Below are 15,953 nucleotides of genomic sequence, written 5' to 3' on the forward strand. Positions count from 1 at the left end.
AAGTAGTATCTTCGGGCTGCAACCCCATTTTTTTTCTGCTATGGATCTACAAGTCATCAGAGCCCTCGTGGCTTTCCGACAAGTGTTTCCGACATGTGTCTTCCAGAGTAATTTTTGGTCTAGCGTAATTCTCAAATATTTTACCTCTGTTTCTCGTTTCACCTCCATATCATGTAATGTTATGGCTCTCAGGTAATCAAGCTTACGCCTCCTAGTGAATGATACTATGGTGGTTTTGGCTGGGTTGATCCGCAGTCCCACCTTCCTGGACCAGGCACTAGTAACCCTTAATCCAGTTTGGATTCTATCACATAGGGTATCCTCATTTTTGCCCCTACAGAATAGAACAATGTCGTCCGCGTAACCTTGGACTTGTATTCCAGTATTTGTTAATACGTCCAGGAGTTCATCCACTAGCATAGTCCACATCTGCCACGATGGTACCCCACCGTGTGGACAGCCTTGATTGGTGTTCGTGACAATAGAATTTGTACCTGTCTGTACTTCTCTTTGTCTGCTTTCTAGCATTTTGCCCATCCAGAATGCCAGGGTGTTTCCCACTCCTTTACGGCTCAGGGCATCTTGTATCTCTGTGTGCGATGTGTTGTCGAATGCTCCTTCGACATCCAAAAACGCGAACAGTGCAATTTCTTTTGTTTCTATGGCATCCCATAGTACCTCTGTCAGCTGATACAGAGCAGTTTCAGTTGACCATCCTGCCCAGTAAGCGTGTTGACAGTGATGTAGGGGATTACGCTTTAGAACGTTAGTTCTAATATAGTTGTCTATGCCATTCTCCACCATTGTGAATACGAACGATGTTCGGCAAATTGGTCTGAAAGATTTAGGGTGAAAAGGATCCGTTTTACCCCCTTTCAAAATAAAGACACCTTTTGCCCGTCTCCATGCCTTTGGTATGTACCCCAATGCTATGCTCCCCCTTACTATCCTCACAAGAGACTCTAAGATAATTCCTAGGCCTCTCTGGATAAGTGCTGGGAAAATGCCATCTACTCCATCTACTCTTAACCTAGCTTCTGAGCATACCTCTTTTGCTAGTTTCCAGCTCTCCTTCCTTCCCCTTTTATTCGTTGTTGCATTGCAGTTGCACGCGATTTGCAGCTCACATTACACGGTTCTTTTTACTGCGCGGGGTTTAAAAACAATACTTTGCTTACTTGCTTTCAGAACAAAACTTATGTTTTTTTCTAAAACATACCTGTAAAATATAATATTTCTACTTACCCAATGAAGTCTATATTTATAACACTGCACCGTTGCACTTAAAACTTTTATTCGTTTCACTGTCCTTGATTATGTGGCTTAGATCAATCAAAAATTTCCCAAAACAAAAGAATAACAAGTCGGGAAACCGGAAGATTGACGCTTCAGGTATAAAAGGTTTTGTGTTTCCCTATGTGAGGAGCATAACGTAGTTCTCCATTGACTTATAGCATTGACCCGAGATATTGAAATCGTTCAGTTCTGGGCAGGTTACTGCCATTGCCAGAACTGAACGATTTAAATATCTCGAAGGGCAGGTTACCGACATTGCCAAAACTCAGCGATTTAAATATCTCGAGAGGCAGGTTACTGCCATTGCCAGAAGTCAGCGATTTAAATATCTCGAGTCAATGCTATCTGCCAATGGAGAACTGCATAATGAAATTATTTCACACATTAACGCAACCTGGATGAAGTGACATTCTCCAACTGGTGTTCTTTGTGATCGACGTATCAGCGCACGTCCCAAATCTAAAATTTACTGCAATGTCGTCCGTCTGCGCTCTCTATAGTTCTGAGTATTTGCAGACTATAAAGGTCAATGAACGGCGTCTTGCGGTAATGGGGACGAAGATATTGCATTGCACTGGTGGCGTGACACGTTTTGATTACGTCTGAAATGAGAATACCCGCGATCGAACGGGTTTGCACCGATCGTAGAAAAACTGCGAGAGAGGCGTTTTCGATGGTGTGGTCACGTAATTCACGCTAACGAGAATTCAACAACCAGTATTGGTCAGAACATCGAAAGCAATGGTAAGCAACCAAAAAGCCGGCAAAACAATGGTGGCTTGATATGCTGGATGGGGATTTAAAGATCTCAAGATTACATCCTGATCAGGCATTTGATAAAATAAAATGACGAAACCGATCACCACAGGCCGACCCCGCTTGTGAACTGATGGCTGAACAAAAAGAAAAAGATGTGAGGAGCAACGAGTGCACGGCAGCTCCGTGTAATATAGCTAAAAATTCCATTGCCCTCTATTTTCTAGAAAGCGATTTAAATAAATCATTTGATGGAAAGCCCTGTGTTGATAATGGTCAACCTCATACGCCTCATACCCTGAGTTTAATATTATTAGCAAATGCCAACAATTTAACCAACATCAAATATAAACAAGTCGGGAAACCGGAAGCTGGACGCTTCTGGTACGAAAGGTTTTGTGTATTTCTTAGTACGTACCACGTAATATATCCATATATTATGTGAGAGTATCCACTTTCGGGTGATATTGACATTCATAGTCTTCAATTTTCAAAGAAGCAACAAATTTGAGGTATTATAAATTTGTTAGTAATAATGCAATTTCCACCAAACTTGGTAAGATCATGCTCTATATTATAGCCTACATCACTGCAAAATTTCATGGTACTAGGAAGAACTTAAGGGGGGTTTCTAACCAATTACAAAAAATTATAGTAATATACTATTATTAACTTTATTGAAACAGATATCGGCATAGAAGGTATTTCGGAGCACAGGCACCATATAGTGGCAGCCTCCTGATTTTTTTCAGATTTTTCGGTTTGGTAGTTTCTGAGAATGGCCCCCTTAAATAAGTGATCACTTTCAACCCCCGCGCTCCCCACCCTTCCAACGAATGTCAAAACTAAGATCGGCTTTGAAAAGTACTAATCAAGACCTTTAATTTGATACCCCACATGACTATATTTGATGAAAAAAAATGTTATACCCCCCTTTTGCATGTATGGGAACCCCTTCTTAAATTCGACGTAAACGGATGTAATTCACTGTATGCATGAGCGTTCACAGTTCCCACCTTTCTACCAAATTCGGTGTCAATCGCTATAACCGTCTCCGAGAAAAATTCGTGTGACGGACAGACAGACAGACAGACGGACAGACAGACAGTAAACCGATTTTAATAAGGTTTTGTGTTTACACAAAACCTTAAAAATGTATATGCATCTATGGGTAGTGATGACAATATTAATATGGAAAATCAAGTTAAATATGTGCTGAAGGTTTGGAGTTTACGGCAATTGAAAAGTACCTGGTGGCCTGGTGAAATTAAATGCAATCTGTTTGGATTTAATAGAAAGGGGAATGTCTATAAGTAATTCAATATGGAAGGTGGGAATCAATTTGATCTGCAAAGCACTACATTGATAGCAGTCAACCTCATACTCTTCACACAATTATAAAGAAATGTGAAGAAGACAACCTACAACAGATACAAGCAAGTCGGAATACCGGAGGTTCGGCGTTCAGGTCTTGTGTTCATGTTATATGAGCAACCCTCTATGCAAGTTTTCCATTACATATGTAGAGAATTCAAACTATTCCGCAAAATTTTTTTAAACTATATACATATCAACGACATCAATACTGTGTTCATCCTGAATAAACAAACATTATCTATTACCGCATTGATCTAACGCATCTTCACACTTTACGCCGTGCACAAAAGCATGTACGTAAATTAAAAACCGACGGAAACCAGGTACATACATGTCTATTATACTGGTTACTACCCCACATGTCTCCCACAAGTAATTGACACTGATATTCAAATAAAAAAACAAGTCGGGAAACCGGAAGCTGGGCTTTTCAGGTATGAAAGGTTTTGTTTGCTTCTCCTGTGAGTATATTTCAGTGTAGAACTATCCCATTTGTACGTAGCCACTTAAGAATATGCATTTAGCATATCAGATTTAGTACTTCGGGTTGTAAATTTACACGGTAAGGCAAATTTGAGCTACTTTAACTTTGTTACTAATGGTATGATTTTGATCAAACTTGGAGATAGTATGCTTCATATTATATTTTATACTACTACCAACTTTTATAACTCTGAGATAAACTTAAGGGGAGTTTTACTCAATTTTCCCAAAAATATGGTAATATACTAATATTAACTTAATGAACAGGTATCGATATGGAGAGTATTTTGAGGCCTGGGCACCGTATAGAAGCAGCTTTATGATTTTTTCCAGATTTTTCGGTTGGGTAGTTTGTAAGAATGGGTCCGTTAAAGAAATCATTACTTTGCACCCCTCCCACTCCCCGCCTTTTTAACAAATCTCAAAACTAACATCGGTTCGAAAAGTACTAATCGAGACCTTTCATTTGATATCCCACATGACTATATTTGGTGAAAAAAAAAATTTTACACCCCCCTTTTACATATATGGAGACCCCCCCCCCCCTCAATCTCAACGTAGGAAGATATCACTCACTGTATGTCTGGGGGTCCACAGTTTCCATCTTCTCACCAAATTTCGTGACAATCAGTATAGCCGTTTCTGAGAAAAGTGCCTGTGACAGACAGACAGACAGACATTGAACCGATTTTAATAAGGTTTCGTTTTATGTCCTATATTTTCGCCTATGCTGCTGCGATGCATGGTTTTGTTTGGTTTTTCGGTAAATTTCTGAAACATGGTAATATACTATTAATAATCATCAATCACTGTGACTTTTTTTCAGATTTTTCGGTTGGATATGTACTGAAAACGAGACCTGTTTCACTTTTTTGGGCACACATTTCGGGCCCTATCTCCTCTATGTTTCACCTAATATCAGAGATAAGATCAGTTTAGTATTCTTAGGATAAAGTTAAGGGGGGTTTTTCAGTCACTTTCTAGTTCTTGGTAATGTGCTATTAATAAGTTTATTTGGGCAAATGTCTGAATGGGACATCTTTTGATTGTGATAAATGTTTTACACATAGCCTGAAAAAGGACTGGGGACAAGTTGATTCTTTATAAATGTGACTTAAATATTTCAGGTGAACGTCAATTATTCTCGTTAATTATGACGTCAGTGTTTTATCTGTATGGCTTTAGAAGTAGTAAATTCGCGCGAAATTGCTAAGTTTGAACCGTTCTTACTTTGGCGTTAATAGCCAGATTTGCATGGAATTAGGCGTGCATATTCGAGATAGTGTCCTCTATGCTGGTGCAAAATCGTAGTCCTAGGATGAACTTAACGCGGGTTTTCCAGTCAATTTCTAAAAGTTGGTAATATACTATTACTAAGCTTATTTGAGCAGACATTGGAATGGGACATATATTCAGGCCTAGATTTTATCTAAGCGCAGCTTTCAGCGGATTTTTAGGTTGAGTAGTTTTCAAAAATGAGTCCTGTCTCACTTTAAGTGTGTATATTTTGACTCCTTGCTCACGCACTTTGCAATTTATCCCAAAACTAATATCACTTTCGGAAAGTACTAACTGAGAGCTTTCATTTGATACACCACCTGATTATATTCGATGAAAAAAAATGTACATCCCCCTTTACATCTGTGGGCGCCCCCTTTAAACTGCTCGTAAATTTATGTCACTCACTGTATGCGTGGGATTTCATAGTTCGCATATATCCACCAAATTTCGTCCAGATCGGTTTAGCCGTTTTGGAGAAAAGTACGTGTGGCAGACAGATAGTGAATCGATTTCAATAAGGTTTTGTTTTACACAAAACCATAAAAAGGAAATCCAGTCGAAATACCAGAAACTGGCGCTTCGGGTATAAAGGTCATCTTATGTAAGCTTTTAGGGATATCGAATTGGTGGACCTCGGCACAAAACCGGGATGTCTGGAGTTCCTTATTAAGGCAGGCCTAGACCGGATACCGGTTGATGATGATGATTATGTAAGAAACTTTCTAAGCACATTTTTCCATTCGTATATCGCTAAAAATCCATATGAAATAATATTTCATATTTTATCATCATTCATATCATTTTGCGAAACTACAAGTTACACCAACGTACATATTACCGATGTAAATATTACGTTTGCGCGAAACAACGTCCATAAACAAACGTGGGCCTCTCCAGGCGGGACCACTTTCAACCAAATTGATATACACATATAGGGGAGCCAATATAGATGCGGACCACTATCTCGTTGGCACAGTACTCCGAGCTCGAATAACAACACCACCCAGAATCCCCTCTGACAATCAGGTGAGAGTTAACACTGAAGCCATTCACAACACAGCCCTCCGCAACACCTATAAAAGGGAAATGGATGCCGCAATAACTGCAATCAACAGAGATCCTGGAGATGAAGCATCAACAAATGATCTTCACAGCCACCTGAAGAACGTTATCATAACTACGGCCACAAACACACTGGCTTCATCCGCAAAAGGAGTCGGAACGGCTGGTTTGACGACGAATGTAAGCTAGCCACGGAACGGAAGAGTGCTGCAGACGGAGTAACGTTGCATTCTCAAAGAAAGCGGGCATGGGCAAAGGCTTATCACGAACTCCGACGAGCTTTGAAGCGACAAGCCTGGGAGATCCAACAGGTCTGTGAACTCGAAAAGCACAGGGAACAACCGCACCAGACGCGCAAGTTTCACCAACAAATCAGCAGGATGAAGCCTTACACACCTCGATGTTTATCCTGCTGAGACAGAAAGGGAAATCTATTAGGTTGTTGAAAATGAAAAGGCCGGTTTGGTACTAAAATTTGAAACGACTGTAAAGCTTACAAAAAATTATTTATTTAATCCAAATAGGTGCCAGTCGATTCAAAACACTTCTCCCAGCGAGATTCAAAAGCATGTATCCCAGTTTCGTAGAAGTCCAACTTTCGGGTGTTGATAAATTCGTCGAAGGCAATTTTGACAGCCTCTTCGTTCCTAAATTGTTTTTCCGCCAAAAAATGATCCAAATGCCTAAAAAAGTGGTAGTCGGTTAGCGAAAGGTCCGGTGAATATGGTGGATGAGGCAGAGTCTCATACTGCAATTCGTTCAACTTTTGAACCGTTGTTCTGGATACATGAGGTCGTGCAGTGTCGTGAAGGAATATCACACCATCTCTGTTGATCAATCTCGACCATTGAATACTCAATTTTTGGTACATTTCCTCGAGTTGCGCACAGTATTTCTGTGCATTTATCGCTTCTCCAGGTGCCAAAAAAGAATAGTGGATAACTCCAGCTGTAGACAACCAAACATTCTCCATTACCTTCTTCGGATGGAGTCTCGGTTTCGGCATATGCTTCGGTGGCTCATCAGCATCTAGCCATGATTGGCGACGATTGTCGAATTATATCCACCTTTTATCACATATCACTATTCTGTGCAAAAAGGGATCGCATCTGTTGCGGGTCAACACCAAAAACCAATTTCCATTCGCAACGCCATGTTTTGCTCGGTGAGGTCATGCGGAACCCATTTGTCGAGCTTTTTCACCTCACTAAGTTGTTGCGAGTGCCAGGAAACTGTCGAATAATGCACGCCCAGTTTCTCTGCAATGCCTCTCACAGACTGACGTGTGTCGGATTCGACTAGCAAACGCAGTTCGTTGTTGTCAATCGATGGTTCTGGATGCCCACATAGCTCACTTTGAAGGTTTACGTCGCCGCTTTATGACCAAGTTTGAACTCATGCAGGAAAAGTATACGTTCTTGGATCTTTTTCATCCTTTTTTCCTTTCTACTCACTGTTATCACAACGGAGGTCTTTATTATCCGACACCAATAGCGCCAACTGGTGGTGGTTTGATAAAGCAAAATCGCAACTAACTTCACTTGATTGCTAAATCGGCCATTTCATGTGCAACAATCTAATAATTTCCGCCAGAATTATTGGAGCGATAGGTTGAGTACTCTGAGGAGCTACTGAACAACCAAAACATCGGCGAATTGAAGGTCCCGCCAACTGAAGACGACAGATAAATACACCACCAAGTATAGCAGAAACAGTCCGTGCAATTCATCGGCTTTAAAATCATAAGTCGCCGGGAACCGATGGAATTACAGTCGAATTGGTTAAACATGAAGGCGACTTGAAAGCTGTGCATGATAGCATAACCAAGGTAAAACTGTACACGGCCATGAGAGATTTCGGTATCCCAACGGAATTGATAAGACTGGCCCTCGAGAAAGTGATCGGTGATTCTGAGGTAAATCGAAGGGGTACGATCCTCTTTAAGTCTAGTAACTACTGGCCTATGCTGACGATATCGACATCATAGGAAGAACGACCCGAGACGTACAAACTGCCTTCATCCAGATGCACATCAATAAAGGGAAGACAAAATATATAGTGGCAACGTCAGCTCCGAAACCAACCAACCAACAACATCAAACCGCACTGGTCAAACGAAAAGAATAAAGATAAGAGACTACAACTTTAAGACCGTTGATAATCTCAACCGATAACAGTTACAACGATGTTGTCAGCCAACAGAGCCTATTTCAGCTTACAAAAACTGTTCCGCTCGAAACGTTTCACCATAGGGTCAAAGCTCTTACTGTCCAAGACAATGATCTTGCCAGTCCTCATGTATTTCTCGGAGACTTGGGTTCTTAGCAAGAAAAGCTGGGAACTCTTGGCCGCGTTCGAGAGAAGAATCCTCCGAAGAATTTTTGGTTCACTACATGAGGATGGGGGTTCACTTAATCTGTATGGATGAGGATGATCCAGTCCGGAAAGTCTATAAGGGCAATATCTATGGTAGAAAAGGAAGACGGGGCAGACCTTGCCTGAGATGGAACAATGGCGTAGGTCAGGATGCCAGACAGCTTTTAGGGATATTGAATTGGAGGACCTCGGCGCAAAACCGGGAGTCTAGAGTTCCTTATTAAGGCAGGCCTAGACGGGATACCGGTTGTTGCGCCGTTGACGATGATGATGATTGATCACACAAATGCTCTTTTCTCGGGTGCAAGTGATTTACGACATACAGTCACTTCCCAAGGGGGCATCATAAGATCTGGTTGATGGCAGAATCGTGGAAGCTAATCGATGGATGGAAGGGGTTGAAAGCTCTATTGACCGCTGCGAGTGATGGTTAGCGAACTCTGATACCGAGCGAAATCCCGAGAAGTTCAACGTAGTGCGCGCCGTGACAAAAGAGCAGCAGAAGATACTGCAGAATGTAATGATTTCTGAAGTGTATATCGCATCACAAAAGAGCTTGCATGTGGTCGCAAATCTTTCGATAGTCCTGTGAAGGACCTTAACGGTTGACTTCTCGTCTAGATTGACGAACAAGTGAAAAGGTGGAAAGAACACTTCACTACGGTTCTTGATCGTATCACATCCGGTGAGGTTCCTTCTCTTGTGGACGAAATGGTGAGTCACTGTAACATGCGGAAATGGACTGTTCTTCCAAGAAGAAAAGAAATCATTTAATTGCACCTACAGCTCCTACAGATCTGATGTTTCCACTAATAAGGAAATGTTGGCAATCCGAGACCTTTCCTAGAAAGTGGAAGGAGAGGATGATCGTTAAGGAAAAAAAGGGCACTCATTTTCAATGTGACGATTGCGAGCCCCTACTGTAAAAATAATAACTAAAATACTTCCAGAACGCTTCAAAGAACATCTCGAAAGGTCGATCGTCACAGAGCAGGCTGGTTTCCCTTCGGATCCTTCTGCATTGACCACATAAACACTATCATTTTGAAACAATGGTTGGAATTTAGATCTCCAGTTCACTTGCCCTTTACTGCCTTCCATTCTCTAGATACACAGTAATTGCCTAGTCAGAAAAGAGAACCATTACCCAGGACACCGTGTGAAATTTAATGAGCTGAAGACCAACATTTTAAAAAAACTGCCTCCTAATAAAGGTGCTGGCTATGAACTTAATACAGGGAGAATACTAAAAGAGTCGTCAGAAAATGGTCTAACCAAATTATTACAAATAATTAATAATTCAGATTAAAATATGACCGCCAACTATGGAAGTAGCCGAAGCTGCAATGGTCCCTAAACCAAACAAGGAGCCAAGAAGAGTCGAATCGTATCGACCAATATCGCTACTCTCTGTCACACCCACGCTATTTGAAAGGCTTTTCCTTTCAAGACTGAAACAAATCATTGTGGATCGAAACCTAGCACCGCTTCACCAATTCGGTTTCCGTGAAAATCTTTTGACAATCCAACAAGTGCACAGGATCACATAGAAAATGCAATAGAAAATTCAGGTGTGCTCAGCTAATTTACAAGCTAGTTCTAAGGCCCATATGGACGTACGGAGTCCAGCTTTGAGGCTGAACCAAAGAATCAAACTTGAAGGTTATACAAACATTAAAAAATAAAATGCTTAAAAGCATAGCAAGGGCTCGCTGGTTCATAAGTGATAAGGATCTGTAGGAGGTAATGTGGTCAGCATTGCGTTCCCCTGAGATTATTACCCTCATTTGACTCAGGTATTCATTCACAGCTGAGTCGACTGATATCCGACATTCAGCCTCTACAACCAGTGAGATTTGAACCGCGACCTTCTGCTACGACAGCCCAGTGCTCTAACCAGTTAAGCTATCCGCACACTTAACAGGAAAATACCTAATGATATAATCTACTGAGTAACAGCTAGTTCCTCTATAAAGCCAGCCAAAGTGGTTGACGACAGAGTCTTTTCCCAATAAACGCGGAACTCAAATATACAAAGAAAGCTGCTGGAATATCTCAGCTGTAACTTGGTAAGAGGTAGTTTTAGTGGGTAAAAATCGCACACTCTCAAGAAACGGCAACCATTGGATTAAGTGTTTTGATAATTTCTACCTATTTTCAAAAAAGTAACCTACTCTTTATCGACTTCGAGAAATCTTTCAATACCTTTCATTAAGGTAAGATCTCCGATACTTGTGACGTCCAAAGCGGAGTCCGCCAGGGTTGCTGTTATCAATATCATTTTTTCTTCTTCCGCGCCGGACGTGTGGTTGCTACACCAAAGTTCATGACACAACGTATAATCACAAAGACCTTAAAATTGCGACAGTAAAAGAGGAGATCTTATTCCCGTTGACGAAGTATGAATGAAGGGAAGCACACCATTCTAACCACTTAGCCAGGAGACTGACACATCCGCCTAGTTTCAGACAGTTAAAAGAATTAAACATTCTAGATAGGACATAAGACAAAAAACGTTATATTAACACACCCTGATCTTTCCTTTTGAACAATGTTTTCTGAGGCATTGCAGAGGAATACATTTGAAATTTAACTCTAAGATTTGCAAACTTATTGTTAGTTTCTATTTTAAAAGGGTAGGTAGGTCGTCACTGTTTACCTGCCATTTTTAATTCAAGCATTTAATGAAGTGCTCTAACACACTTCAAGGCCCTGATCCAACATGGATTGTTGCGCCAACGATTATTATTATTATTTAATTCATCTACATCTACATCTACATCTAATAACAATTGGCTCACCTTTAATGTATGTCATGCCGTACTACCACTTCACAACCATAGTCGAAATTAGAATTCGCTTCAGTAAGTACTAATCAAAGTCAGGTGTTCCAGTATGAACGTCGAAATGAAAATGTGTCTAACTAAAATAACTGAACTAAAATACAAGGGAGGTTAACAGAAGATGTGCCGGCTTTGATAAGGTTCGTTTTGAACAAAACCTTAAAAATGTACAGGAGAACGAAATGAGTAAAATAAAACTTTCAATCGGCCGACCCTATAATACACCAAGAAGAGGTTTACGATGGGTCTTCCCAAGAATAAGTAGTGCCTAGAAATCCCTTGAAACCAGTGAGGGTGAACAACATGTGAAGAGTACGAATCAAAGCCAATAGCCACATGCTCCAGTAGGCGGTCCATGTAACTAGGATGGATGATAGAAAAATTCCCAAACTCCTAATCCAAGAGAAGGTTTGAGGTAAATGGTTTGGGAAACTCACAGGTTTGAACTGTATCGATATAGTGGAAAGAAAAGATAGTGCTTTGTATCAAGAAGCGTTTTATTCTTTCTTTTCATCTGAGAGTGTGTTGAAAATATAAGGTAGAGGTTCAAATAAAAGGTATTAAATTATTTAAAAAGGTTTATTATTATTTATACAAAATGCAATACATAAGTAAGTATTTATGACTATTTTCATAACGGAGTGAAGTTTTCTTTGATAATAATATATGAATTCGCATTTCATGCCCGAATATTACGCTGAATCCAGTCTACATAGCTGGCGACTCGAGTATAGACTCCAGGCCAACCCTCTAGGGCACATGGTGTTGGCCCAAATGACACGATTCCAGCGAGGAAGTAGTAAGGTTTTGCGCGATCGGAAGAATCTACTCCAACCAGAGGTCCACCTGAATCACCTTGGCATGAATCAACACCTTTTACGCCTCCAGCGCAAATCTGAGTGTCTCTAAGAGTAACACCCTGTCTTTTATAAACCGCCTTACAGCTACTCAAGCTGGTGCCATCAACACGTGCTTTCAATTTGAGGTTACTCCTACTTGCATTCTCTGTTTTACCCCAACCAGCAACATCTAAGCTGATGTCATCAAAAACTGCACTTCGTAAATGGGTCGCTACCGGTAAACAAACGGGTTTCACCCAATCTGTGTAAGGTACACTTCGGGAAAGCCTTAGCAACGCAATATCGTCGTATTGATTCTTTGGAATTGGTTGGTAATTTTCGTGTGGAATATACTCTTCAATTGGCACGTCTACTGGTGGATCATTGCAATCATCGACATCGCAATCGCGCTCGGTGGTTGTATCCCATTCACCCAACCGGACACTAGTCAAACGCCAATCAGCGGGAATTCCTCTACCATTTACGCAATGGGAAGCAGTAAGGACGTAGCGATGGTTGATGAGAACCCCGCCACAGTGGAAGCCCTTCCGATTATTCGCTAGAAAAGGAAATTAAATACATTAATTTATTTTTCGGCCAGAATCCCATAAATTACCATTAAAAATGCTATCAACTTACGTTTTGAATATTCCAACAAAGCCATCCAAGGGAACTCATCAATTTTGGTGACGTTTCCGCCGTAAATTCTATCAGCAGCACCTGCTCCGCATGTTCCTGGTGCGGGCAATAGGTTCGCTCCGTCACCAGAATTTGGAACTGGAGCGCGTGTTTGGGCAGTTGCAAATGGGCAACAAATCTAAAAATTATACAATTTTTTGAAATCATTTAAATTTAAACAACAGCAAAATCTACCAGTACATCGCCTCCCCTGTAGCCACATTGACTCTGTTGTAAGTAGGATCGATCATTGGCAGTCAGTGGAGTCTTTTGCAATAAGTCAACCATCGGTTTGCACTCCACCAAACGAATACACTCACCCGGCTCCCGTTTGGCTGTGGTGCAAGTTGAGGCACCGATTCGTTCTGCAGTTTCAGTTGGAAATAGAATTTCCTCTGTTAAATATTTTATAAAGAAATTTCAGTTTTTTTTCGTTTTCCAAAAAATGTCGAATAAATTAGATTTATGCTAATGAAGATGACGCAGGTGATTGTTAGTTACAGAAATTCCCTGAAAATTAATTAAATTAATTAAACATCTACAGTGGTCCAATTTTAATAATAATAATCGTTGGCGCAACAATCCAATTGGATCAGGGCCTTGACGTGTCAGCACTTCATTCAAGACCATAACGGTACCCTACAGTACATTGTAGAAAGTAATCTGGTCAGCATTGCGCTCGCCCGAGATTATTACCCTGATTTGCCTCAGGTACTCATTCACAGCTGATTCGACTGGTATCCGACGTCAAATCACGATACAAATACCACTGCCACCAGCGAGAGTCGTCCCTAAGAAGAATAGCTTAATATCTCCGGAAAAAGTTGCGCAGAAAACGATGCAGTTATTATTACTGCTTTAACATACATCCAATACACCCGGCGAGAAAAATACAGCACTAACGTGAATGAGATTCGAAACACTGAAATGCTTTACGATAAATTGTCAAGTTTAAAAATAAAGGCTAGCAATCCTCGCCATTTTGATTTAGATCCAGTCATAGTTAATAGGATTTACACAGGTAAAAAACAATTAAAGCCTCTTCCCCTGAAAGACCTTAATATATTTTTACACGCGCAAATTATAAACAGCCTCATATATGTGGGCAAGTACCAACAGACATATGTCTCATCTTCACTCCTTCGTGACAGAGCTGTGTAAAAGAAAACCTTATTAAAATCGATTGAGTATGTCTGTCTGTCCATCTATCTGTCTGCCACACTGAACCTGTTGTCTCAAAATTTGGTGAAAACTTGTGTTCAACGCAATGAATGAGGCGTCGACAATTTCCTATCTTGTCATGGCGAGGGAGCTTAGTAAGGAAGATCATTTAAAAAACTAGAGGTGAAAAATTGATAGACCAGTAGCTTACTCCAAACTACAATTTTATTTTATTATGTATATATATATTTCGGGAGCAACTTACTCCCTTCATCAGTAGAAAGCTACCTGAAACCTGAAACTAAGCCATAATCAAAACTCCAAGCTAAGTCACTATTCACGGTGAACTTTAAATACCAGGTGACCCCCATTTTCAATTAGTCTTGTCGGCCATGGTAGCCAATAATGATAAATTTCACAATATAAAACAAAAACTAAAACATAAAACAAAACGAAAATGAAAATTAAATTTCGATCGCGACGACCCAACCCTACTCCCTACTCATTCAATTGGAATCCAATGCAATTGGCCCCGGTCATTAACGGACGAGTCGAAGCTGACCCGTACAGTCAGCACTCCTGAGCCCGGGCTCCAGTCGACGCTGGGACCAAAGTTTTACCTACTGGTAAGCATCTGCGTTGGAGCGAAAAACAGCATCTGGGCAAACTGGCTTCTTGCTAAAAAAAGCAATGTTTTCATTTGCACCTAAGGCTACCCGATGGGTGGATCTTATATGACGAAATCAATCCATCCGATTACGACGGACGGTGGAAAACTTTAAAAGGAAACCACTCCTAGCTGTAAGGACTACATAATTCCAAGGAGTCAAGCTTTGTTTTGAGGCTATAGGTACCTTATAATACCTATATACTTTAAAATGCTAAGGCTAAATTTGCCGAAGAAAACATAATCGATTGGCTTAGGGCGTACTGTGCCTCCGTCAGCTATGTGTGGGAGGAGTTACGACCAACTCTGAAAGGGGTCTCTGAACTTCCATTGTTCAAAAAAAAAATTCTCTAATGTCCAGAGGAGGAATGTAGCGCTGAAGTTTTGGTGTCCAGAATAACCTGGATTCTGCTAGCAGCAAACAGCAGAAGGTGCCATGAGGCCGGCAACTTTCCTTACTATCAGTGGCTCCGAACAAAATGTTAAGTAGGTTTGGGAACAAATGGACTGACGAATCTACTACGGCCTTGAATCCGTTACGTTACAAATGTCGGGCAAAGAATGAAACGTCCCGCCAAAGGCTGAACTCTGAAACGTAGATGAGGTGAAATATTTCGCAAACAAATTTGCAGCATTGTAAAGTGACCACTGTACTTATCAGTCGTCTGATCAATAGCTGCAAGACATTTACATACCTCATCCATCTCATGGTGGCGAAATCACGATATGCTGACCTGTTGAAGGTCAATGAAAGTGATGGACCCCCACCCTCTCCTGCATGATGATTTCAAAAGACCTCCAGGCTATTTTGGTTAGCTGCCTATGTTATGGGAACACCACCAATGACCAAATTAAGGAGATTGTTTGGTGCTCTTCTTATTTTCTCTATGATGGCGACGAAGTTCCCAGTGGAACATTTACTCATACTTATTCAATATGCCCAAAGTAAAAGTAGGATGCATTGTTAACACCCACGATATCGGTAAGGGAAGTTCTAACGTCAACCCGAGAGTATCGAAACTATTACAATATCTGGCCACTTCTTCAACGTAGTCAAGCAAGAGATCATCGACATCACGGTGACATCCCTTGATATAGTGGCTCTTGTCAGAGAGTGGAGAGTATCGAATGATA

General features: G+C 40.8%; 1 protein-coding gene across 2 annotated transcripts in view; it reads right to left on the reverse strand.

Annotated features, from left to right (window-relative positions):
* Positions 1-12,039: 12,039 nt before the first annotated feature.
* The window catches only part of LOC119650635 (serine protease easter-like), a 31,231-nt gene continuing 27,317 nt past the window's right edge, over positions 12,040-15,953 (reverse strand). Inside the window, exons 2-4 of one of the 2 annotated variants that reach the window (XM_038053556.1) lie at positions 13,193-13,386; positions 12,953-13,130; positions 12,040-12,872 (exon numbers count right to left, since the gene is read on the reverse strand). In XM_038053556.1, coding sequence (XP_037909484.1) covers positions 12,154-12,872; positions 12,953-13,130; positions 13,193-13,386 — 1,091 coding nt within the window. In that variant the 3' untranslated portion in view covers positions 12,040-12,153. Of the gene's footprint in view, positions 12,873-12,952; positions 13,131-13,186; positions 13,387-15,953 lie in introns of both variants that reach the window. The other variant, XM_038053555.1, reaches the window with a different exon arrangement.

This window comes from Hermetia illucens, chromosome 3 (assembly GCF_905115235.1).
Source record: "Hermetia illucens chromosome 3, iHerIll2.2.curated.20191125, whole genome shotgun sequence".
Lineage (NCBI taxonomy): Eukaryota > Metazoa > Arthropoda > Insecta > Diptera > Stratiomyidae > Hermetia > Hermetia illucens.